At 42.4% G+C, this 27,584-nt stretch overlaps 1 protein-coding gene across 16 annotated transcripts in view; it reads left to right on the top strand.

Annotated features, from left to right (window-relative positions):
- Positions 1–27,584, top strand: part of LOC137370059 (lethal(3)malignant brain tumor-like protein 4) — a 456,447-nt gene that overhangs the window by 319,853 nt on the left and 109,010 nt on the right. The window contains exon 22 of one of the 16 annotated variants that reach the window (XM_068032131.1): positions 6,872–8,522. The exons of 14 other annotated variants lie outside the window; for them this stretch is intronic. In XM_068032131.1, coding sequence (XP_067888232.1) covers positions 6,872–6,921 — 50 coding nt within the window. In that variant the 3' untranslated portion in view covers positions 6,922–8,522. Of the gene's footprint in view, positions 1–6,871; positions 8,523–27,584 lie in introns of those variants that run through there. One more of the 16 variants, XM_068032139.1, reaches the window with a different exon arrangement.

Raw genomic sequence — 27,584 nt, 5'->3', positions numbered from 1 at the left:
TCTCCCCATGCTGGACATGCCTTTTCCTTTGTGTGATGTCCTCTGCAGGATTTGCATCCTGCCCTTTGTCCATGATCTTTCTGCCCTTTCGGCCGGGATGTCTATCAGCATAATGCAAGGCTTGGTCTGTTCTGCCATGAATATGCTCTAGCTGCTGATTTATAACCTCATGACCTCTGCACATGTTGATCGCTTTCCTGAGAGTAAGTTTCTCCTCTCTCACTAGACGTGCTCTCTCTGCAGGATTTCTTATGCCTAATGCAATCCTGTCTTTAATGAGATCATCTTTCAGCTGTGCAAATTCACAGGATTCTGCAAGCTGTGTTAGCACAGTCACATCTTGATCAATGGACTCTTTATCACCTTGGGCCTTAATATTGAACACATACCATTACGTTCACTCACGTTCACTTGGGGTTCAAAGCGTGCCTTCAAGGCTTTCAAAATTTTTGCTGTCAATTTTTTTTGTCCTTCGGAGAGGTTTAGGGTGGAATACATTTTGTGACAGTCTCTCCCCAACAGTGATAAATGTGTAGCTACCCGTAGCCGCTCTGGTATGTTAATTCAATCTGTCGCAATTTTGTAATTTTGCCAGTTCGTCTTCATATCACCTTTCATTTTGACCAGCACCGGGAGAGGAAAATTTGCCGCCGTTGTGTCTTACCGAGTGCTTTCAGCTGTGGCCTGCTTCTTTGTTACTTTTCTGTGGCTTTTAGCAGCTTTCTGCAACTCTGAAAATTCCTGCGTTCCTCTTTTAGTAGCTGTGCTTCTATACAGCTCTTCAACACTCAATCTCAGCTCCACTCTGACACCATGTTACAAGCTCACAGGACAACGGTCTTGCTTGTACTGTGTCTTTATTGAACTGAACTTGTGATGGTTGCCTGCAGCGAGTGCCTCATGAGAGAGGGCACGTGACTATGGCAAGCCAGAAGGTACATTAGTACGCATTTCTATCCTAAACAGAGGCAGACTTCCTCACTCAGAGGGGCAGAAGTCGTGACCATTCCAATTAAGGGCCTAGGCTGCGTAAAACCGCTGTGTGGCTTTCAGGCCCGGCCAAGGTGGGCTCGCCCCCGACTTTTCAGCCCGTGAGGGTAAATTCCAGCCTGTGTCTTACCTGATTCCAACCTGTTTCAGTTCCACAGAAACCTGAAATTTTTTGTTTCAATTTTAAGTTAGGGGGTCTGTCTCAAAAAAAGAGCTTTGAAACCTGACAAATCAAAAAGTCATCTGTTCCAACAACAGTCTGCACACAGTGCTCCACTGGTCTTGCAAACTGTGAACTCCATCTCAACATACTTGTAGAAGCTCTTACAATTTGTAATTGTATTTCTTGCTGGTTTAATCTCATTCTATTTCCTCCCCCCACTTCCATTTTTGGACATCTTTTGCTGCTTTCTAAAACTCTCCTAATTCTCAGGTTTACTATTCTTGGCAATATTATAAGCCTATTTTAATCTAATACTGTCCTTCACCTCTTTAGTTAGCCACAGATGGATGACTTCTCCCATGGAGCTTTTTCTCAATGGAATGTATTTCATTGAGAATTATGAACTATTTCTTTAAATGTTCACTATTGCTTATCTATTGTCATAACTTTTAATCTAATTTCCCAGTCTACCTTGGTCAACTTGCCCTTCATACCTATTTAATTGACTTTATTTAATTTCTGTACTCTAGTTTCGGGCTTATGTATATCACTCTCGAACTCAATGCAAAATTTATCATATTATGATCACTCTTCTCCAGAGAATCTCTTACTATGAGATTAGTAATTAACCCTGTCTCATTACACAAGACAAGATCTAAAATAGCCTCGTCCCTTATTTTAGGAAGCTGGCTCGAATGCATTCAAACTACTCTTGTGAATTTGATTTGTCCAGTCTAAATGAAGGTTCAAGTCCCCCATGATTAATGCATTACTCTTGTTATAAGCTCCTCTTATTTCTTGATTAATTCTCTGTCCAACAGTATAGCTACTGTTAGGGGGCTTACAAATTACTCCCACCAGTCTTCCTGCCCCTTTTTATTTCTTATATCCATCCATACTGATGCTACCTCCTGCTGTTCTGAGCCACGATCCTGTTATGTTGTCCTTTATTATCTGAGCTTTTCCATTTTAACTGTTTTTTTGAAATTTCATGGGTGCAGTTTACTCCTGAATTGTCAGGAACGGGTGCTAATCACACACAAAGTGAAGTTTGCTGTTTGCATGCATTTCCTGTGGGAAAAACCGTTAACAAAACTGTTCAAAGATCCATGTGCAGATTTAGACTTTGCAGGAAGTATAATTATGATTGGAGTAGACTGTTGCAGTGCAGGTGAAATTTGAATGGACATAGACAATTAAATGTAAGTGCCAAAATAGGGAGACAAAAAAATCTCAAAGTCTTTGAAAGAAATCTCAACCCATTGGTAACCTTTGTTAAGGCCAAAGAGGTAGAAGGCTAATTGTGCCAGATGATAATTAAGTTAAAGGAAAATCCAAGGTGCTGTTAATCCTGCAGAAAAATTATGGCATAACTCAGCATGTGACTCCCTGTTTGATGTCTGCTGAAGTGATGGTAGTGATACCTAAGATAATTGCAAGGAAATTGGCTTCTTTCCAGGGGACTATCCCCATAGGTCAGTATTGCAGTATTTCTGGAAGGAGATGGGCGCATGTTTGCTGCCACATGTGACCGATACAGTCACTGGTTGTGCAGTCCTAAGCTGCACAGTAGTAGCAAGTGTGATAGCCAATAGTACAGTTGTGCATCTGCTTCTCTGATGATGTGGACCCTGTGCAGACAATCCTGCACTTGTGTTTGCTGGTATTTTGATGAGTGTAGTCACTCAGACTATGCTGGCTGTTGATCATACTGGCATGCCTTTCAAGTAGCACCACTGAAACAATGACATGTTGTACGTAAGATACCTCTGAGTTAACATCCAACATTACCATTAGTCAGGCATCTGCATATTGTAGTTTTGCCATTGGGTTTCCTATCCCAGCTTCAATTAGTAGTTGTACTCTCTATTTGCATTCATTGTCTGCCAAACTGAGGTATGCACAGCTATGTCTGTAGGTGCAGTATAAAGGTACTGATGGATTGGTATGGAATCCTTCTGATGCAAACTGACCTGCTTGGTATATCTCTATTCTTCCTCCTCCTCTTCAGACAGGGGGAAATTGCATCGGGACATCCATTGGCAGCAGTATTGTTGGCATAAAAGACACAGCACATAAGTCAGCACAAAAGATTCATGGTGAACATGAATACCAGGAGAAGAATTAACAAAAAATGACTCAAACAGTTTAAAAAAAACATTAAATACACATAAGTTACATTGCCCTGTCCTTTAAATAAACTTCTGTATACTTCTCATTATGTCGCAACCCTGGATGGCCATTTCATAGGATCATAATTAAGCATGGATGGTTTGTATCCATGTTGTTATATTTTAAAAAATAGCTCCTGCCTCCTGTTTTAGGCAGGGCTGCCTACTCTATAGATTTCAGTGGCCAGAAATTTGCCTGTGATGTGATGTGGGTAAAGGTCCAATTTATCTCAACCCACTTTTCTAATTAGTTAAACCCAATAGTAAAATATTTCTCACGGAGTAGTTTGCAGCTATGGAGATCCAGATGAAAATTATTTAAACAAATTCAGTAATGCCCATCAGGAATCCTTTCACAACAGCATACCAGTTTAGGCTACTAAATCATTTATATCACAAAAGCTTCCATTAAATTGAGGGAGGAGCTTGTCGATTGGTGTGATTTATATACAGGGTTTAAAATATTTGACTCTTCCATTTTATATTTTTATTCAAGATAGACTAATTTTAATTGGGTGATATATTTCATGGGTTTTGAACATTACAGTTCCCTGATTTTTATCTCATTTATATTAACTAGCATATGCGCATAAAATGAAAAATTGCTTGCTTTGTTGGTAATCAGTACTCAAAACCAAAATAATTCCTCTTTTCCTGCATGAATACATCGGGACACCTTTGCCTGTTGTCACCGTAATATTAACAATGGTGTATTGTAGACTTGTAGCAGTATTTTCAGCACTCCTTTTCCCCCAGATCTAGCTGGATCACAACAAGGTATGCAATAGTTATGAAATGTAAGGTTGCAGCAGTCGAGTTTGTATAATGGCCTCATATGATTGACCGATTTAATTATAGCCGTAGCTTCTGCCCCAAGAGGGCAGATTAGATACAGCAGAAGACACGGATATTGATGTTCCTGACTTATTACAGGCAGATCATTTCACAAGACATTTGGAATTCATAAATTTGCCCTCACCAGATTCATGCTGATAGTAGCTTGGATTTAGATGTTACAAAAATCAGAAGAAGCATAGCATAGATGGGGCTTTGCTTTGGGCAATCACTATTTCTTTAAACTCCCATATTGAAGTCTGTTGATGTATTTCTCAGGTTTGTCTTGCATACTAATTCTCTTTTCAGATTCATTATAATGAAAAAGTGTTATTTTAGTAACCTTTTAGCCTGAGTAGATTGTGTTCTCTAGGATATTTAATGGCTTACATTTAAATGCAAGCTGTGGTATTTTAGTTTCTATCAGGAAAAGAATGCATCTAGACCTTTTGACCCCAAGGTAATTCTTGACATTTCAAAAAAAAACTTGTGCATTTATACTATTTTCATGTGTTTGGTTCAGAATATTCATTTGCGCTTAGGTGAAAGGACTACAATGACAGTTCATAGATAATATGTACAAGCTATTAATGAGGGGTCTCATTGAAGGAAGTGACTACTCAATTGCTTTTCTTTAAAATGTTTAATTTACACATACCAATCTTGAACAGTAGAGAGAGCAGCAGAATACAGATCCCTCAGCAGTAAGGTTCATGGTTCACCACATTATAGAAGCAAGTACTTTCTTGTTAAAAAAATAGTGAACACACAAAATTATATCCCTTAGAGATTTCTTCAGTTGTTTACTGTGTATTGCTTAATGGTTATGCTGCTTTTACTCAGCCAAGACTCTAGCCATATGTTTAAAAGGAGTTTGAATAGTGGAGATGTCACAACCATAAAATAAAATATGGCAAAGTTTCCACTTTGGGCACAGATGGCAATCTGGGTGCAAATTGAAGTGAAGTTATAGTTCACCCCAACTTATTTGCATAATCACAGATGTAAAATTTGCCTTAAACCAAAGGCAGCGTTTGAGAGTGTAATTTTCCCCTTGCGCTAAAAAATATTCTTTCATATATTTAAGAGTGATAACCTGGTAGATTTTATTAATACACCTGAAACTGGGTTTATCACAGAAAATGAGCATTTTCAATCGGTGTGCCTAATGCACCACCTGGGATTAACCTAATTTTAAATAACTGAAAGAGAAACATTTACTAGTTTCATTGGTGTACACTAGTTAGTTTCTGGCAAATGTAATATTTTCAAATTAAATGAATTTAAAAGCTTACTGATTAGAGTGATTTATATACAGGGTTTGAAGATATTTTGATTGTCCCTTTTTTATTTTTGTTCTAGTTAGAGTAATTTTAATCGTTTGGGCCCACGAGTGCCTTTGCACCTAAACAAAACAGCTGAATTTGAACGGCCTCCTGGAAGGGCCACAAATGGCATACTTGGTGGAAACTTGCCAAACTCATTAATTCGATCTGCGGGCCTGCCCAGTTTTGTGGTGGGCTGGCTTCCAGTGTAATATAGACCAATGTAAAAGAGTTGCACAAGACGCAACTTGTGCTTGAAAATTCTCAATCCTTTACACTGGCCCCAACTTAGCTGATTTCAGGCAAATTAAACTAGTGCAACCTCGCAGAAACACTACCTTGCTAAGTCTTAATATTTCCAATACAAGATTTAAGCAAAGTCTTTTCAAGTCCTTTTAAAACAATGTATTCAGCTTACTGGCCAAGCATAGATCGTTTTCCAGTTCAGAAAGCAGTCAACCAATCTTTAGATCATGCTGCGTTTTGCTTGCATATCATCACCATAATTCTTCTTTTAGCACAGCTTTGAGCTGCTCATTAATTTTATGATCTACGAATTGGAAATCACCAGTGCACCCAACTGGAAATGATAACAGCAGATCAGCACTCACTCTGTTCTGCAAGCAATGAAGTCTTTGTAAATTGCTCCAGCTAGGTGACTGGAGTTCATCAGTCCTTTTGGTTTCCTTTAACCTATGGAATAGTCATGGATATTTAGTCATTGTGTTCCTGTAGCTACAATGATACTGCTTGTGTCAGGAACCTTGTATTTTGCAAGGCAGACCTTTCATCAATATATGATTTGTGATGTCAGGAAATCTCCAGACGCGGAGGCTCACAAAAGTGCATTAATTTTTCATTTGCTGCCTGTCCCCACAAGCTCAAGGCCATTGTTCATTGAGGAACTGTAGGAAACTTTAGGCCAACCTGATCCAATTGAAAATCATCTCATGTGGAGTAGGGTTGTTTGCATTAACTTGTTAACTTGTTGAAATGCATGGCTAATTCCATAAGTTCCCAGATGAATATTTATAAAGTCAAAGGATCCAATGTAAAGCCAAATTGCTAATTCTTTGATAAGATTATCATGGGGATTTTTATCATATTGCTTTATTTTAATTCTCCAATCTTTTAGGCAAGTTTTTCTCTTATATATTTCCTCTCCTGAAGGCTATATGCTCTCTGGTTGCTTGCCCAAGTGGCTACTCTGCATACGTAAGCCTTGCTGTGGTTGCCAAGTTAATACTCTCCTGCATTAATAAAGTGTTGCAGGACTGAGCATTGAATCAATGCAGACACGATAATAGAACTTTAATGTTAAGCCCAAGTGACTTGCATACGACCTTTTATTTTACATATTTGATTTTTAAATTTGTGTTTTTGCTCAGAAGCCCTCAAGAGGGCCTTCAACCTGTCTGAATATCCGCTCTGGGACTAACTTTGGGAAAAAAAACTCTCCTCATGCAAACTTCAACTTGAGTTTCCGAATAGAGATCCCTCTGCTTCCAATTTCAGTGGAGGAGAAATAAGAGCAGAAGGATGAAAAATAGAGGGAGTCCTACTGACAAATACCCAAAAACAAGACTTTACAGACTCCAGCACTCTTTTCAAGATGCCATTCAGGAGATAGGCATAAAGAGACCACACTTGACCAAAGAAGCTCTGAATTAGCTGTCTCCCACACCACAGGACAGCAGTTAAATATTAGTCATTTTGTGGTACATTATTGCTTTCATTGGATACCTGATGTCTTGTTTAACAAGGCTGCCCAGTTTATAAATTTTGGGATGTTTTCCTCCTCCCTACAACAAAATGAGAGACTTTCAACTTTTATCACAGTTAACTTTCCCAGGATATGAGAGGCAATAGATTGCACGCATACATAGAAGTTACAACATGGAAATGGGTCATCAGGGCTATCCAGCTCATATCAATACTTACCCTCCATGCGAGCAAATACTTTTAATGACATTTACCCAGCCTGTTCCATATTTCTTCAACCCCTTTTCCTTCATCCACCTATCCAATCTAATCTTCAATGTTAACTGTATGTGCCTCAACCACAAACCCTGGAATGTAAAGGGTTGATTCTTGTGTCTGGATTATTCAAGAGAGGCTTTGCAGTATACTGCCAACAGAGTGATTTGATGCCAGTTTATCAGAAACACTTTTTCAAATCAGTAAATAAACGAAAAGATCTCCTTTGAAGCTCTCAATGTGCCAAACTCCCACAGTCCCAACTCCATGCAACTCTGCCTTAGATCTCCATTAGATCTCTAGGCAGATTTGTCTAGGCACTTAGTATTCTTTATCTAATGGACAGTTGCCAGGATTGCATTGATACCAACTCACGTCTGATGGTGCTGAGAATGTGTGGGCTCAACATCAGTTCTAAATGCTGGGATGCGCCTGTTGGGAACCTTCATCACTGACCCCGCAAAGGCATATTACACACAACTACAAGCATATCTCAAGTGCCAGCCAGAAGAAGGGGATGGGTATTGCGGCACTGGCCAGTCACTCGCTCCATCTTCATTTCAGAAGAGGGCAAAGGTTAGCCTCCATCTGCCCACTTTATAAGGGGCTTGGAAAAACTGTATCGAAGTGGTCCAGGGTACATTCCAGACCTGGATCTTCACTGGCTTGTGTACCTGTTCTCACCAATATACTAAACTGTCAGTGGATCCCAGGCCAAGGAAACTTTGTTCCCCCTGATGCATGTGATTTTGCTTGGAGTGAACACAGATTCTACCCCAAAACAAGGCACCCTCACCTGAAAACATGTAATGAAGACCAGAGGGGACTTTTATGCTGGCGGCGGGGGTCTCGACATCGGGGGAAATTGACGCCGAGATCCCCGCGTCGGCTCTTCTCTGGAAGGCCCACTGAATTTAGGGTCAGATAGGCACTTAAGTAGACAGCGGTGGCCTTCCATAGGATTTGGGACCCCATCGACGTAAGTCCTGCCCTTGGAGAGCTGCTGACCAATCAGAGAACGGCAGCTGCAGCGCCACCGCAGAGGTGGTGGCTGCTGCTGGAGATGACCAAGGGTCGTCGTTCGACCCAGGCCTCAGGTAGGTCAGGGTGGGAGGGATCTCGGGTGAGGGCCACGGGAGGGAGAGGGGGGTCGGCAGCAACAGCAGCGTGGTGACCCTCAGCGGGCCCCCCGCACCCCCAATATCTGGAAAAATTCAAGCAAATCACTCTTTAACCTTCAAAATTCCAGAGAATACAACCCTAGTTTGTGTAATTTCTCTTCATAATTTAACCCTTGGAGTTAGGATAAACATGTGAGGGGGGGAGACTTTAACCAGATCTTTACCTTTTGATACCATGGTGTGGAAATAAAATGGTAACGTTGGTCCTGCATTGTATACCATATACTGATTGTATGTTTTCAACCAGGAGGCCCAGGCCAGCGGAAATTGGGCATCTGGGTTCAGTAACATTATGTGGGCCAATTGCCAGCATCTCTTGTGCCTTTAAAGGCAGTCAGCTCATTTTTAAAGGATGAGTGTCAGTCCCGGAGTAGGGCAGCACTGGGAGGAGGAAAGGGGAGTGTATGGTGGGGGTGATTTTGGGTTGGCAGTGGCCGTCGGTAGTACTGTGCAGTTGAAAGGAGCGCTCCCGATCCTCCTGGCTCCACGTCAAGCCTGCAACATCATCTTCCATTAAGTGTGCTGATCATAAAGACTCATTAGGAACTTTAAATCAACATAATATTAAAAAGCTTAGTTAAAATTAAAATTCTTGAGGGAGCACTAAGCTAGGAGCAGCCCACTTTCTTTTGGAAATTAATATAATTTCTCAATGATTTAGTATTAATAAATCTGTAATATTCAAACACTTCCATTTTATTTTTAAAAATTCAAGCCTCCAGGTTGCAGTAGACAGATCAGGTTGCGCATACGCTGTATTTTGTTCAATAAATAATTTATTACATTAAATTCTGCAACTTTACAATTAATAGAATCAAGCTAATCTATTCAGTTTTGAGCTTGTGTAATTTTATGCTCAGATACGTGTCATCATGTGAAATTACAAATTGTAAAGTCATTTGTCAAATAAAGTGAGCCTATGTCAGTGTGTTATGAATAGAGTCATAGGGCTGAATCTTAGGCCAACCCAGCGAGACGGATGGTGGCGTGGGGGTGGCGTAAAATTGAGCGGGAGGCTCCGGGAGGCCGACCCACCCCACTCCCGCCTCCGGTCAACGACCCGCCCGCCCAAGGCCAATCAAGGTCCTTAAGTGGCCACTTAACGGCCACTTAAGGATCTTCGCCCACCTCCACAGGTATTTTACCCATGGCAAGCGGGCATGCTGGGGACATGAAAGCTCACCCAGTGATAGTTGCCAGCCTTTCCGCAAGCTGGGGGGGTGGGTCCATGGCAGTCGGGCACAGGGTGCCCGATTGAGGGCCACCCCCGCCTCCCAACCCACCCCCAGGACCCAAGATGCCTCCCTCCCCCCAAACGACCACTCCAGCCTCACCAGGGAAGGACCGATCTGCCTGGTGAGGCATACCCAACTTACCTTCGCGCCTGGCTCCATCTGGTCAGCTGGGCTGCAGTCCCAGCAGTGGCCACCGCTCCCTGTGATTGGCCGGCAGCCCAATGAGGTGGGACTTCCTCTCTCAAACAGGTGGAAGTCCCACCTTGGAACAGTTAAAGCGCAGGGACCTGTAAAATGTGGGACGGATACCCGGCTAGGTGGAAACAGGTTCGCCACGGACTTTTATGTCGATGGCGAATTCCTGTCCGCCTAAGGTAAAATCCAGCTCATAGAGCATGGAGTTATGCAGCACCGAATAACCCCTTAGACTAATATATTACTATTCCTGTGAGGCTTTTGGCCTAATTTGTAAAATATTTGATTTCACAAAGGCATATAGTTTTATTGATGGACCGGGAGTCAGACACTGGGCCATACAAAGAAAGATTAGGCATTCCCTGCCGCCTTCTTGCGCTCTCACCCAAATCATGGGACACCTGCAAGACAGACTGGTACTTGTGTTCCCTAAACTTCCCTATCTCTAACCTTCTCCAGCTGCACATTGCTTCCCAGAACACTCTTCCTCCAACTCTGACTTCTTTTGCATCACCCCATCCCTTCAACCCATTGTTGTCTCAGCCCCATGCTCTGGAATTAACTTCATTTTGCCAATCTAATGCTTTCTCCCCTCCTTTTAAGATCATTCTCAAAATCCACCTCTTTCAGCAAGATTTTGGCTACTTGCCCTAATTTCTCTTTCTTCAGCTGGTATCCATTTTTGTCTGAGTACACCTTTGTGTAATGCCTTGGAACATTGTTCTGTGTTAATGGTGCTTTACAAATGCAAGGTGTAATTTGACTAAATTTTTAACATTGCAACTCCTTTAAACAGTAGTCTGTCAAAATCTGAAGTGAGCCGTGCCCTATCCAACTGTTTCCAAATTGTTTACATTTCCGGCTCAGAATTCCACTTTTTTTTTTATTCATTCATGGGAGTCTTTCAAACGTCAGCTGATTAGAATCCAGGACCAGCATGTTCCTGTGAGGAAGAAAGACAAGTTTGGCAAGTTTCGGGAAGCTTGGATAACACATGATATTGTGAGCCTAGTCAAAAAGAAAAAGGAAGCATTTGTAAGGGCTGGAAGGCTAGGAACAGATGAAGCACTTGAGGAATATAAAGACAGTAGGAAGGAACTTAAGCAAGGAGTTAGGAGGGCTAAAAGGGGTCATGAAAAGTCATTGGCAAACAGGATTAAGGAAAATCCCAAGGCTTTTTATACATATATAAAGAGCAAGAGGGTAACCAGGGAAAGGGTTGGCCCACTCAAGGACAGAGATGGAATCTATGCCAGAGGAGATGGGTGAGGTGCTAAATGAGTACTTTGCATCAGTATTCACCAATGAGAAGGACTTGGTGGATGATGAGCCTAGGGAAGGGAGTGCAGATAGTCTCAGTCATCTCATTATCAAAATGGAGGAGATGTTGGGTGTCTTGCAAAGCATTAAGGTAGATAGGTTTCCCAGGGCCTGATGGGATCTACCCTAGAATACTGAGGGAGGCAAGGGAAGAAATTGATTGGGGCCTTGACAGAAATCTTTGCATCCTCATTGGCTACAGGTGAGGTCCCAGAGGACTGGAGAATAGCCAATGTTGTTCCTTTGTTTAAGAAGGGTGGTAAGGATAATCCAGGAAATTATAGGCCGGTGAGTCTTACGTCAGTGGTTGGGAAACTATTCGAGAGGATTCTTCGGGACAGGATTTACTCCCATTTGGAAACAAACGAACTTATTAGCGAGAGACAGCATGGGTTTGTAAAGGGGAGGTCGTGTCTTACTAATTTGATTGAGCTTTTTGAAGAAGTGACGAAGATGATTGATGAGGGAAGGGATGTTGTCTATATGGACTTCAGTAAAGCCTTTGACAAGGTCCCGCATGGCAGACTGGTGCAAAAGGTGAAGTCACACGGGATCAGAGGTGAGCTGGCAAGTTGGATACAGAACTGGCTCGGTCAGAGAAGACAGAGGGTAACAGTGGATGGGTGTTTTTCTGAATGGAGAGATGTGACTAGTGGTGTTCCGCAGGAATCAGTGCTGGGACCTTTGCTGTTTGTAGTATATATAAATGATTTGGAGGAAAATGTAGCTGGTCTGATTAGTAAGTTTGCGGACGACACAAAGGTTGGTGGAGTTGCGGATAATGATGAGGATTGTCAGAGGATACAGCAGGATATAGATCGGTTGGAGACTTGGGCAGAGAAATTGCAGATGGAGTTTAATCCGGACAACTGTGAGGTAATGCATTTTGGAAGGTCTAATGCAGGTGGGAGGTATACAGTAAATGGCAGAACCCTTAGGAGTATTGACAGGCAGAGAGATCAGGGCGTACAGGTCCACAGGTCACTGAAAGTGGCAACGCAGATGGATAAGGTAGTCAAGAAGGCATACGGCATGCTTGCCTTCATCGGTCGGGGCATAGAGTATAAAAATTGGCAAGTCATGTTGCAGCTGTACAGAACTTTAGTCAGGCCACACTTAGAATATTGCGTGCAATTCTGGTCGCCACACTACCAGAAGGACTTGGAGGCTTTGGAGAGGGTACAGAGGAGGTTTACCAGGATGTTGCCTGGTCTGGAGGGCATTAGCTATGAGGAGAGGTTGGAAAAACTCGGATTGTTTTCACTGGAACGACGGAGGTGGAGGGACGACATGATAGAGGTTTACAGAGTTATGAGCGGCATGGACAGAGTGGATAGTCAGAAACTTTTTCCCAGGGTGGAAGAGTCAGTTACTAGGGGACATAGGTTTAAGGTGCGAGGGGCAAAGTTTAGAGGGGATGTGCAAGGCAAGTTTTTTACACAGAGGGTGGTGAGTGCCTGGAACTTGCTGCCAGGGGAGGTGGTGGAAGCAGATACGATAGCGACGTTTAAGACACATCTTGACGAATATATGAATAGGAAGGGAATAGAGGGATATGGGCCCCGGAAGTGCAGAAGATGTTAGTTTAGGCAGGCATCAAGATCGGCGCAGGCTTGGAGGGCCGAATGGCCTGTTCCTGTGCTGTGCTGTTCTGTTCTGTTCTTTGTTCTTTTGTTTTTTGATGTAAGCATCACGGGCAAGACAAGCATTTATTACCCATCCCTAATTGCCCTTGAGAAGGTGGTGGTGAGCTGCCACCTTGAACGGCTGAAGTCCATGTGCTGTTAGGAAGAGAGTTCCAGGATTTTGGCCCAGCAACAGTGAAGGAATGGTGATATAGTTCCAACTCAGGATGGTTTGTGGCTTGGAGGGGAACTTGCAGGTAGTGGTGTTCCCATGCAACTGCTGCCCTTGTCCTTCTAGTTGGTAAAGGTCACGGGTTTGGAAGGTGCTGTCTAAGGAGCCTTGGTGCATTGCTGCAGTGCATCTTGTAGATGGTACACACTGCTGCCACTGTGCGTCGGTGGTGGAGTGAATGGGGTGCCAATCAAGTGGGTTGTTTTGTCCTGGATGGTGTCGAGCTTCTTGACTGTTGTTGGAGCTGCACCCATCCAGACAAGTGGACAATATTCCATCACACTCCTGACATGTGCATTGTAGATGGTGGACAGGCTTTGGGGAGTCAGGAGGTGAGTTACTCGCTGCAGGATTCCTAGCCTCTGACCTGCTCTTGTAGCAACTGTATTTCTATGGCTACTCCAGTTCAGTTTCTGTTAAATGGTGATCCCCAGGATGTTGATAGTGGGGGATTCAGCGATCGTAATACCATTGAATTTCAAGTAGAGATGGTTAGATTCTCTTTTGTTGAAGATGGTCTTTGCCTGACACTAGTGCAACAGCCCCAACAAACAAATTTCTCTGCAGCACCTGTGGAAGAGCCTGTCACTCCAGAATTGGCCTTTATAGCCACTCCAGGCGCTGCTTCACAAACCACTGACCACCTCCAGGCGCGTATCCATTGTCTCTCGAGATAAGGAGGCCCAAAAGAAAGAAGAAGTGTGGCATGAACGTTACTTGCCACTTATCAGCCTGAGCCTGGATTTTGTCCAGGTTTTGCTGCATTTCTACACGGACTGCTTCAATATCTGATGAGTCGCGAATGGTGCTGAACATTGTGCCATCATCAGCAAACATCCCCACTTCTGACTTGATGAGGAATCTGAAGATAGTTAGGCCTCGGACACTACCCTGATGAACTCCTGCAGTGATTTCCTGGAGCTGAGATAATTGACCTCTGACAACCACAACCATCTTCCTTTGCACTAGGTAGACTCCAACCAGCAGAGAGTTTTCCCCGATTCCCATTGACTCCACTTTTGCGAGGGCTCCTTGATGCTAGACTCCGTCAAAAGCAGCCTTGATGTCAAAGGCAGTCACTCTCACCTCACCTCTTGAGTTTAGCTCTTTTGTCCATGTTTGAACCAAGGCTATAATGAGGTCAGGAGCTGAATGGCCCTGGCGGAACCCAAATTGAGTGTCACTGAGCAGGTTATTGCTAAGCAAGTGCCGCTTAATGGCACTGTCGACGACACCTTCCATCACTTTGCTGATGATTGAGAGTAAACTGATGGGGCAATAATTGGCTGGGTTGGATTTGTCCTGCTTTTTGTGTACAGGACATACCTGGGCAATTTTCCACATTGCTGGGTCGATCTCAGTGTTGTAGCTGTACTGGAACAGCTTGGCTAGGTGCGTGGCAAGTTCGGGAGCACACTTATCATTAGTTGATATCCTATGCATCAACCTCATCAAGTTTTAAAGTTTTCGCTCATTAGATAGCCATATAGTTTCCTTGCTCATAAGATTCCCGGCTCTGTTGATACATTAATTACACTGTAGACAATTGGCAATTTACAGTAAACATGATACTGATATATGTAAGGAAGAACAACATAAAGTCTGAAGTACAAGTTTTGTATTTTTTCCCATGGGCTTCCATGTAATAAAATTTGACATCTGGAAATATTACCATTCTCTTGGTGTTATTCTGCTGCTTTGGCTGATATATACCTAGCTGTCAGCTCTTAGCTCTTCCATAGAGAAAAGGAACCTCTTTGAGCAAGTTGTGTGCCTGTGAGCTGTACAATATTAGCACTGACAGATTCTCCTCGGGGGGTTGATTGTCAGGCTCTGTTCAGTCAGCAACTGGCGTGTTGTCACTGTATTACAGTTCCTACTAATCTGAAGAATGGACAGTAAATGTTTTCTTTTCTTACTAAATTAGTTTTCGACCACACTACTCTGTTGTTATGTTTGTGTTCTGGCCAGCAGCTCCTAACATATGCGTAATATGATAATAAATAGAGCTGCTAGAATTGACGTTGGGTTGTGCTTACTTCTTTGCCTTTCAGTCATAATTTTTATTTGTAATTGCAATATAACATCATTACCATCAGATAATTATGACAGAAAACATAAATTTGAATAATGAAGACTAAAAGAAAAGTAATGAGAACACATCGTAAATTTTCTGATCAACAGCAAAGTAAAATTTCGGGCCTTGTGGCTGTTTGAACATGTTCATGTTGTGTTAATCAGAAAAGGCAATTAAAAACTGGCTTTGCTGCCTGATACCACACCTGCTGAAATTGGCAGAAATTCAGAATAGGGCCAAAGATGTTAAGTTCAATGCAGAATAAAAGGAACAATGAAAAATGCTCATTATGCAATAATTTAGGTGAGGAACCATTTAAGGTATTTTGAAGAAACAGGTTTTAAAATGTCAAATAAAAATTAGGGTGATATCATCACAGCACCACCGAAGAAGGAACTCTGCCACATGTAAAATGATAGATAATTAACAGCAACAGAGCACAGCATGCGGGACCTGAATGGTTGCTAAAAATGGTTACCCCACAGCTAATTTTATATTAAAATTAAAACTGCAGAATGGAGATGTGGTATTGTGATATACAGCAACATTGGAAGGTTCCCCCCTACCCCACAAACCAGTTCTCCCCCACCCTCCACCCCAGCAAAACACATGGCCTTATTGCTTACTGTGGGATCAACATAAATTTCTGACTCTATAAATCTGTGAAGTGAAAAATGGCATACATATATATTAAATATATATTTATAAACAATTGTGCAACAAATAGTGAATGAAAATGGAGTGGGATTAAGAGAATCCTTTCTCCACCCATCCCCACCGAAACAAAAAAAGGCTCGATGTCTTTAATAGATTTAAAATAATTGGCAAAATATCCAGGAGGGAAATGAGAAATTATTTGCAACAGTGAGTTCTTTTGATCTGGAATGCACTGCCTGAAAGGGTGGTAGAAGTAGATTCAGCAGTAACTTTCAAAAGGGAATTGGATATATACTTGAAAAGGAAAAAATTGCAGGGCTCTGGGAAAAGGGCAGAGATATGGGATTGGAAAGCATTTTCAAAGAGTTGGCACAGACATGATGGGTCGAATGGCCTTCCTCCATGCTATGCGATTCTGTCAGTGTTTTACTGATAAGAGATTACTTTCGGAACAAGATATAGCTTCATTCCCCTGCCAGTCAAAAACTGCAGTTAACAAAAATGGATCTCTGCAGCATACTATTCTGTATGACTCAGAACATTATTTACAAGATTCATTCAAAAAAAAAAGCTGCAAATGCCAGAGGTCTTAAAACAAAAAGAAAATGGTGGAAATACTCCATAGGACACTTGTAAAGAGAACAGGAAGGTTTTGACGTTTTGAATGTGTACCCTTCATCAGAAATTGAAGATAAACAGACCTTTTAGTAAAGTTGGAAAAGATATATAGGGGAGGAAGAGAGAATCAGCAGATACACCTATCACTGAGTTGGATGCCACAGGATCTTTAATCTTCAGTGAGACCTGAGAGGACCTCAGTTTAATGTCTCATTTAAAAGATGGCATCTCCAACATTACAGCACTCCCTCAGTACTGTATTGAAGTTTCCACACAGATTGTGTGCTCAGTCTCTGGAAGAGGAGTTAAATTTATAACCTTCTGACTCGGGCAAGAGTTCTACAACTGTCCCAAGCTGACACTGATATACATGAATCATTTTATAATGAAATAAATGTACTAATAAATAAAGCAACAGATTGTTCTTTGATGGTGCTGGGAATGTTGATTTTTTTCTTGTCTCAGGATTGAATTGTACTGATCAAGGTGAAGGATGTCAGCCACGAAAGAGGTTTTTCTGATTTATTCTTGCACAGCATCAAGCACTCATCGGTTGTGTATGTCATGTAATAGTTGAAAAGAAAAAGCTGCTTACATTAATATCATGCTTCAACTAAAATCTCTGACTTGCACCAGCATGACACTTGTGTCTCTCACACTTTCTGTCCTTACTGTCTTCCTGAATGAGAGTATCTAATTCCCATTAGTTGGTGTGGAATTCTGAGGGTAGATTTGTATTCCAGTTTCCTGTTAACTATAAACCAGATTGGTGACCTCTTTATTAATTCCAATGAATATTGGAAGTGAACTTCAGTATAAACTGTTCTTATTATGCTGTAAGATTTTTGTGTGTTTAGGTGGGATATTGACTAGCTTTGGATCCACAAGGTACAAACTCTGGTTTCTTAATCAAGATAGAGGGTTTATTAAGTACAGCAAGTATATATAAGCAATACTTAACCAATGGCAGTAGTTATACAGCAGGAGATAGGGTGTCCTCGATCCTTGCCTTCCAAGCTGCTACGGTGCCATCTTCTTTCTTGAGGTGTTCTGTTGACTGTAGGTTGGTTTCTTCTTGACTCTGTGTGCCCCGAGTTGTCCCAGCCTGCCAATTATGGCCCCCTCTGAGGGTTCTTTCCTTCCATATTAGGTTATAGTCCACCTTACCCCTTTGATTGGTTAGGTTTAATCTCAGCTTCTGCAAATTGTCCCTTCTTGATTAGTTTATCGTAATCAGATGACAACAGATACATTATCTCTGTTGATAGCTTGATGGCCTGAGTCATTTCACACAACAGGGAATGTTTGCTGTCAGTTCAAGTCTTGAATGGTCTCTGGATATCTTTATTTGCATTATCATCCTTTGTGAGGCCTACAAGTCTATCCCTTATTGTGACTGAGTCCGTCTTAGTAAATGCAGAATGGGCATCCGGTCTCATAGCAACGCTACTTCTGCTATTGTTACAATCAACACTGTCTCCTACCATCTCCCCGCTACAGTATACCAATATACATTTCATATTTAACAATATGATTCTAAACACAAAGTCCACAACTTAGTTCTAATCTATTACATTGATATATATTGTGACGAAAACCAGACTTGCCAAAATGGGACTTATTAATTTTGTCAAATGGAACCTTAATTTGAACTGTTACTGGACTTGAAATAACTTGTTTAAAAAGACCACAACAATGGCTGCACACTTGCATTCTAAAAGACAGTTGCCTGGAGAAGACAATGGGAGTGCCTCCCTGATTCAATTAGCCAGATGGATTTTGATCCACAGACATTAAATGTCATTGAGCCAGCATTCCACGCTCTTCCCCCCCCCCCCCCCCCCCCCCCCCACCGACTGAGAGTGTCTGCTAAGCTTGAAGAAATGCACAAAGTCTCACAGGACAGGTTGTTCCAAATAAGGAGCTAGTCACATGACTAACCTGCTGGCCAACTTGGAGTTGCTTGAATTGTGCTCACAAGAGTTTTGGAAGAGACTACAATTTGAAGACAACAGAGAAGGAGGGTCTCTCTCTCTCGCAGAGTTCCAGGGACCCACGGAAGTAACTCGAGCCTGAAGACGCAAGACCATTGAAACAAGTTTGAAAGTGTGCACTGGGCCCCACTGAGAACTGCAAGGCTTAACTGCAATCCAAGACTTTACATCAACCCCAAAGCCAGTAACTGAACTCCAGCTATTGCTTCAAACCTTTTCTCCTTTGATACTTTCTCCTTTTCTGTCTCTATTTGCGCGTGTGTTTATCACATATGCATGCTTGCGCGGTCGTGTATTTCTAGTAGTTTTAACTGAATTAGAGTTTTAAGTTTAATAAAGTTACATCTTTTTTGTTTAAATCTGAGAACCTGTCTGGTTGATTTCTTTGCCATTACAATTAGAGAGCAGTGAGCAAGGACTCATTGAGAGGGAACCTAAAACACGGTGTTTTAAAAATTAAACCCTGTTCCGGCCAAACCAGGAAAAAGCTGATAGGGAACCCCTAGACCTCTTTCTTACCCCTTACATACAAAGTATAACTATTCCCAAGCATAACCGCACCATCACAAAATCATTCTAATTTAAAACCTAGTATCTCATGAGTTTTATCAGATCATTACTTAGATTCACCCAACAGATAAAACAAGGCAGAGGTTAACCCTTTAGTTCCTACAGTCCCCACCTTGAGAGTGAAATACCAGATGGCATTGATCTCTTATGGAAGACATATCCTTTCATGGTCTCCTGTCTAATTCTCATTTTCTTTCAGTCCCCTGATTTGTCTTCAGGCACACACCAAAATCAGAATTATCACCAACTGAGCAATTACCAAGCTATGGGAAATGATGTTGATCCTAGAGGGTATTTCAATGTTTAATCCTATGTCCCACCAGTGGCTGTCTTCCCCTATCTCTGGGTTTTCCCCATTTTGTTGTTGCAGGACATAAAAGTGTTTGGATGTATTATATAGGTCAGTCAGATGTTCGGGAAAAGGGGGAATATCAAAACCAAATCACCTGGCATATTGATGTATCTGCTCTTTGAGGTCATTGTTAACCGTGATATTCTCTCACAGTTTTCATCTGATTAATGTGGTACCATTTAAGTTTAGATAGGGTCAACCACTTGTCTGGGAGAATGCGGATCAAATAAACAGCCAGATTTAATTTGTCCACAATGTTAAATGGATCTTTCCATTTTGGTTCAAAGGAATATCCCTTCAGACTATAATTTTGAATCGTTACCTTGTCACCAATCTCATATTCGATAGGTTGGACCCCTTTATCACATTGCTTCTTAAATTGTTTCTTCGACATCCCTGAATTCCTAGCCGCAGTCTGATTAATCTCACCCATGTAATCTACCACATTGTCCAGCCACTTTTGATTGCATGGTTGTAGGGTTAGCGGAGTGGTGCCTGTCAAAGTCAGGTGCCCTGGGATCCTCATCAACCACTGGTCATTGCCTGGTATGGCGAAATTCCAGTGGTCCTATGTGGAGTTGATTTCTTCGCCATTCAGCAAAGCAGAAGCATGTTAAGCTTTGAGTTGGGTGTTATGCACTAAAGTATTGTTTTTAGTGTTCTGTTAGCCCTTTCCACAGTCCCTGATGATTGTGGATGATGAGAAATGTGCAATGTATGTTTAATGTCTATCAATTTTTCTAAGGAAGAAAAAATTTCACCCGTAAAATGCGAACCCTGATCACTACCCACTTGTAGGGGCAGTCCCCACCTGCAGAACACCTCAATCAATAGGGTTTTGGCAGCAGTCAGAGCTGTATTACTGCAACATGGAAAGGCTTCAATCCATTTAGTGAATTGATCAACGACTACTAGTACATAAGAGTAGTCACCTGGTGATTTGGTTAAAGGTCCAATGAAGTCGATCTGAATGTGTGTTCAAGGACCCTCCAGGGGCGGTTGCGAATGTAAAAAGGCGCGATTGGTATGGGAGGGGGTGGGTTTCATCTGAAGGCATAGCAAGCATCTATTAATGTACCGTTCAACATGCGAGATCATGTTGGGCCACGATCCAACCTGTGAGAGTTTGGCTAAGGTAGTCTGAGTGAAACAGTGTCCACCAGTGGGATGAAAATGGAAGAGGTACATCATCTCATCATAAAGGGAGGGGGGAATGCAAACAACCCACTCACCCTGGGTGTTTTTAGCCATAAGGAGGAGAGTAGAGCCTTGATCTTGCAAGCTGATCTGCGCAGCCCAAGCTGCGGGGGCTGGTAAGGGCTTTTCTGTTGGTGCCACTCTATGACCTGGGAGTAGGGTGGTTGTGATTTCTGGAGGTCAGTTAAATTGAGCAGGGCAGTAAACGCCATACCAACAAGAATGGAGGATGAGGTTACCCACTCAGGTACAGGCTACCCAGTCGAGGCAGCTTCCTTTGTCCCCCGGTCCACAAGGTTGTTGCCTCGGGTGTGGGGTGAGGAGTCTTTGCTGTGGGCGTCAACCTTACCAAAATGACAAGGGGCACTATGGTTCTGCAGGGGTTCCACCTGCATGCAGGAGGGCTTTACCATCTGAGGAGCAGGACAAGTTTTTGTGATACAGGGGGAGAGCGGGCCACGTTGCACACGTAATTACTATCTGACCAGATATTTGTGGGGGTAGAGGAGGTAATTTTGGCAGCTACCATGACAGCAATGAGGTCGGATTGTTGTGACGAGTGGGTTGAGCCCTTGAACTGAAACGTCTGATCTGGTAAGACAATAGCACATCCGGTTTGAGGGGATCCATCCACATGATATGATGACCCATCGACCTACTGGGCATCTAGGATAGGGGCCTGCAGCATTGGGTGGTTGAGATCCAGCACTGGGAACAGGCACTGGTGTGGGTGACCCTGGTAGGCTAGCAATAATGGCAACAGGGTGGTTTGCCTTGGGGTGATATCTAAGTCTCTTTCTAAGAGTTCAAGAGTCCATTTACTAATACGCTGTGCAGAGACAAGAGTATCATTGGGTTTGAGTAAAAGGTTCAATGGTGTGTGTGGAGAATGCAGGATTCCCAAAAGGTGGCCAGTAGATGGCGCTGATGAGCAGAACAGGTATTTTCTGCCCCCGGAGGATGCAAGATGCATAGGCAATAGGTTGGAGTCTTCCACCTCTTTCTTGGCTGAGTACTGCTGTAAGACTTTGGTCTGTTGCTCCTCCCTCAAGGTAAAAGGGCTGGGTTGGATCAGGGTCTAACAGGCAGGTTGCCTGCATGACAGCTTGTTTGAGCTTCTCTACTGAGGCGGTGTGTTCAGCAGTCCATGCCTCAGTAGTGTCATCATTGTCCTCCTTCAATAGATCATAGTGGTTTAGCAAGCTCAGCAAAATTTGGTAGAAAATTTCTCTGATAGCCCATCAGCCCAAGTAGTTAACGTAGGGAGGTTTTTGAAACAGGTATGGGGAGTCGTTGAATAATCTCTACTTTGTGTTGGTCAGAGCTGAAACCCTTAGCAGGGACGTTGGTTCTTTCTTAACAGTTAAGCCTTCTTCTAGCAGGGTAAGGAGTTCATCCAAGAGAGCCAGATATTCGTCAAAAGCCTCTGTGGCTAATAAAAGGTTGTCAACATACTGTAAAAGACACTCCGGTTTACAAAATTCTTCCAGGATCCTGACCATTAGTGCATGAAAAATTGATAGAGAGTTCTGGGAGCCTTGCGGAAGGCATGTCTGCGTGTACCCCGACCTTCAAAGGTGAATGCAAACTTTTGCTGATCTTCAGCAACGGGAACGCTCCAAAATCCATTAGAAATGTCCCAAATAGTATAGAATTGTGCCCTGGGAGGGAGACTGGATAAGATTGTTGATGCCTTGCGAACCACGGGAGCTTGCCTCACACTCACTTTGTTTAAGACTCTGTAATCAATGGTTAGTCTCCACGAGCCAAAGGGTTTCCGTACAGGCCGAATTGGGGAATTGGTCGTTAAAGTACCCGTGCGCAAGATGCCTTGCTCAAGAAGGGAGTGGACAACTTCTCGTAAACCAGGAAAACTATCCATGAGGGTAGGATATTGCTTATAAGGATGGTGGGGAGGGCCATTAATGTGTTCCTCGCCCTCTTAAGTGTCCACAGTCATGTTTGGATCTCGCAAACACAGGGGCATGCTGCTCAATAATTGACATTACTGCTGGTCAGGGTATGTAGGGAGCGCAAACAGGCAAGCCTATTTAATCGCAAATACTGAATGAGTGTCCAATACTTTGATCAATTCACTTCCCCCTGTCCCAAACCAAATATAACTCTGATTATAATCAACAATAGCTCCCGTTTGGTTTAAAACATCACTTCCCAAAATTCCACATTCGTCCCTCATACACATAAACAAAGGTTCTTAGGTATGATAGTTTGTTCAACCGAGAGGTCAATAGCCGATCCCGAATACGCCAAAGCTTGAGCTCCGATTACGCCTATAATAGAAAAGCAACCCTTCTTCGCCGCAGCCTGGCGTTCAGGGTGTGCGGAGTGAATGGTGGTCATGGAAGATCCAGTGTCCACAAGCATAATTTGCTGTCAGCCCCAGGAACACAGGAACCACCGTGTCTGTTTGCATCTTGTCTGAACCCCACTTCAGACCATAAATGAGGGGCTTGATGCTGTCAGAGCAGGTTATTGCCCTGCTCTTGGGGTGGGTGGCAAGAAATTTGTGTCACTGGACTGCCGCCCGGTTGTGTGGAAATTAAGGTCTGCATTATGGTGGACAATTTATCCAGGTTGCGAGTTGTTCCAGCAGCCATCTTTTCCAAATTATTTGCGAAGGCGTCCACCTTAGCTTCAAGGGCATTTGGTCCCCGGGGTGAATAGGGAAAAGGGTCAGTCTGTGATCCTAGCCACCCAGCATTAGATCGCTGGCCTAATTCCACTCAATATTGGAAGTGAACTTGGGTATAAAAGTTCTTACTATGCTAACCAGACCTCATTGATTTGTAGCTCATAACCACTTAATTGATGACTTCTTTGGTGGATTCTGCATGTATAGAGTAATAGTATAATCAACAATAGAAAGTATTTTTCATTGCGCTGTATTGTAGTGGGATCATAATTAAATATTCCTTCATGACAGAAATATATTTATCTCTATATTTTAAAAGTGATGGTAATCCAATGCTAAAACTGTTCCGAGGTTTCTGAGAGATTTCATATGACTCATTGGTAAAGATTAATCTAATGGGATTGTGGCGTAATGGGGTACATGACAATGTGATTTGCAATTATTACCATTACAATAAGCAGGTATGAGGAGATGCAGCTCATTGCTATCCGTTATTCCATTGTTGACCCAAGTGTTAAGACTGCTAACATTTCGGTTGTCAGTTTCAAAGAAATCATTTGAAAACATGCTTATAACAGCAGTAATTTTTCTAGTGTTAATCAGTTTTGGTACATTCTGGCTAAATCACAAATTTTCCTCTTACTGTGCTTGCGTGTAAAGGATTACATGGGTACATCATATAGAGGAAAATTCACAAGAGTTGTGTGTATAGCGGAGTGCTCCAATTTTTAGTCCATTTAAATTAATGGATGAAAACTTGGGGAACTCCTAGTGCACATGTGTGATCCTTGCTGCACAGTCTACTACCTCTCTGTGCTGTGACCAGGCACTTTTTTATGGCCAGGTGTAACAAGAAAATTTGCTGCAGTATCTTGAAGCTTGAAGAACTAGCTCCCAGTTATGCATAATGTAAATTGCTGATTGTGTTGTATAGTATTTTGTGAATCAACAAATTTATTTGTAAAAACAAGAGTTAAACTATAAAGTTGTCGATAGTTCAAATCAACAAAAGGTATAGTCGGATATATGTAGGGGATGTATTCTTGAACAAGTTATATATCACAATCAGCATTCTTTGTTTGACCTGGGATAGTGCAGCAGAGAATAAAGATGTGTGTTTCAGTTAGTAGACTTGCTTTACTTAAAAAAAAAAACTGTCAGGCCATTCACATGAGAAGAAGATGTTGAATAAAAGCCTGAACTAGTTGAGAAGATTATGTCTTGCTAGTAATAACTGAATAGGATCTGTAGCCCTCACTATAATAATATTTTCTCTGGCTCACAAAGACAGTCTTTGTAGAGTGAATTGAATATGTTTAAGCTTGTTTCTTACTTTAGTCTGGATATAAATCCTCTTCTTCTGAGTGGCAGCTTGACAAATGGTTCTGACATTGTTCAGGCCAAATAGTAGTCCACTGCCAAGTATTATTGTCATGTTTGACATACCAGCCAAAGCTATTATTTTGGCAAAAAATCTACAAAAGCCAAATGCTGGAAATCGGAACTAAAAACAGAAAATGCTGGAAATACTCTGGAGTATCTGTGGAGAGAGAAACAGAGTTAATCTTTGAGGTCGATAACCTTTCATCAGAACTGGGAAAGGTAGAAATGTAATGGGTTTGAAGCAAGTGAAAGGGGGAGGGTTGGAAAAAGAACAAAAGGGGAAGATCTGTGATTGGTGGAAGACAAGAGAGATTACATGACTAAAGGGTTGGTGGTATAGGACCAAAGGGAGTGCTAATGGAACTAGTAAAGAAAGAAAAGATGTGAATGGCAGAATGATGAACAGCTGCCGTACTAAAGCAAAAAAAAAGATAAAAACAGTAAAGCAAAAGCCTGTAAAGAGAAAGGAAAGAAAATGGGACAGCAGTTATAGTCTGAAGTTGTTGAACTCAATGAGACCAGAAGTGCCTAATCGAAAGATGAGATGCTGTTCCTCGAGCTTGCTTTGAGCTCCATTGAAACATTACAGGAGAGCGAGGACAAAGAGATCAGGGTGAGATCAAGGTGAAAAATTAAAATAACAGGCGACCGGAAACTCAGGGTCACAGTTGTAGACTTAATGGAGGTGTTCAGCAAAACGGTCACCCAATCTGCATTTGGGCTCCCCAGTGCAGAGGTGACCACGTTGTGAGCACCGAATACAATATACTAAATTGAAAGAAGTGCACATAAATTACTGCTTTACCTGGAAGGAGTGTTTGGGGCCTTGGACGGTGTGAAGGAGGAGATAAAATGGCAGGTGTTGCATGGAAAAATGCAGTGGAGAGGGAGTATTTGGACCAGGCTGTCGCGAAGGGAACAGTCCTATCGGAATGATGAAAGATGAGGGGAAGGTATGTTTTGTGATGGCATTGTGCTGGAGGTGGCGGAAATAGCAAAGGATGATCTTTTGAATAGGAAGACTGGTGGGGTGGAAGGTGAGGACAAGGGGAACTGTATCATGGTTCTTTGAGGGAGGGGGGACTGGTGAGAGCAGAAGTGCAGGAAATGGGATGGACACAGTCAAGGGCCCTGTCAAGCATGGTGGGGACGAATCCTCAGTTGAGGAAAGCAGAAGACATATCAGAAGCACTAGTATGGAAGGTTGCAGCATCTGAACAGATACGACCGAGGCGGAGAAACTGGGAGAATGGAATGGAGTCCTTATCGGAAGCAGGGTGTGAGGAAGTGTAGTCGAGGTAGCTGTGGGAGTCAGTGGGCTATATAATGAATATTGGTAGATAGCCTATTCACAGAAATAGAGACTGAAAAGTTGAGGAAGGGAACGGAAGACCAGGTGAATGTGAGAGAAGAGTGGAAATGGGAAGCAAAGTTAATGAAATTTTCCAGTTCAGGACGAGAGTAGGATACAGCACCAACACAGCCATCAATGTATCAGGAAAAGAGTTGAGGGAGGGGGTCAAGGAATGTTCCACAAATCCCACAAAAAGGCAGGCATAGCTAGGACCCATGTTGTCACCTATAGCAACACCTTTTATTTGTAAGTAGTGAGTGGGGTTAAAGGAGAAGTTGTTCAAGTTCAGCTAGGGGGAGGAGGGTGGTGGTGATTGGGGACAGATTGGGCCTCTGTTTAAGGAAAAAGTGGAGACCCCTCAGACTGTTCTGTTGGGGGATGGAAGTGTAGAGAGACTGGACGTCCAAGGTGAAGAAAAGACGGTTAAGGCCAGGAAACGGGAAACAGTTAAAGTGACGGAGACAAAGGGAAGAATCATGGATATATGTGGGAGAAGATTGGACCAGCAGAGAAAAAATAGAATCGAGAAACAGACTGAAACGATAGGGCTACCAGCTGTTACGAAAGTGCCTCTGTGTTTGTTTAAATATATTTTTCGAGGATTCATTTTTGAAAGATTGAAGAAATGTTAAACTTTAGGATTTTCAAAGGGGGTCATGTAAAGGCCACTTGACTTTGAAAAACAGTCCCTGGAAATGTATTTTAAAAGGGGCACTGAGAGGTCTTGTGAGGAAAACAAGCCTTTCTGGGAAACTACTTGACTCCCAGCAGCAACCACCTTTCTGGGAAACCACCTGATGCCCAGCTCAATAAACAACAGAGAACTTTGGACACCTGGAAAAGTTGTTTACGAGGAAGTGACAGGTCAAGATTAATGCAGGTCAAAAGGTTGACCACCTATTGTTGGTTTTGCTTTTGAATTGTTTAGAGTTGGGGTAGAATTGTATAAAAAGGGAGAGAACTTCCAAGGAGACAACCCAGCTCATCTTTCCAGCACCTCTCCCAAAGACTCTGAGAAGTACACTGTGTCAACTCATCTGATCTCCTGTCTTTGAAGAAAACCCTGCTGAATTAATTCTCAATGCCGCCTGAAAAGATCCCAGTGAGCTGTCTGTGTACTCAGAGGCCAGACTGTATGCCAGTTTTGGAACACACCATATCTCGTCTGCTGCTTGTTCAAGAATGAGCAAGTATTCAGTCCAAATGTTTTTTTGTCGATAATAGAGCTGTAAAAACAAAAATCCTTTTATTTTTCCTGTTAATCGGTGTGTGAGTGGCTAAGGTATAAAGGGAACTTAAATATTTCAATCTGTGTGTTTATGCTTTACTTCATTACTGGTTAAGACCTGTTTAATAAACAACTAAACAATCAGTTTCTTATAAAAGAAGCCTAGTTGGTGTGTTTTATTCTGGGATAAAAATAGAGTCTATGATTGACCGTATCGGTAAGCGGGAAAAAGTTTACCTGTATGTTGTGACCC

This window comes from Heterodontus francisci, chromosome 5 (genome assembly GCF_036365525.1).
Source record: "Heterodontus francisci isolate sHetFra1 chromosome 5, sHetFra1.hap1, whole genome shotgun sequence".
Lineage (NCBI taxonomy): Eukaryota > Metazoa > Chordata > Chondrichthyes > Heterodontiformes > Heterodontidae > Heterodontus > Heterodontus francisci.
This window is presented reverse-complemented; position numbering and strand designations above follow the sequence as displayed.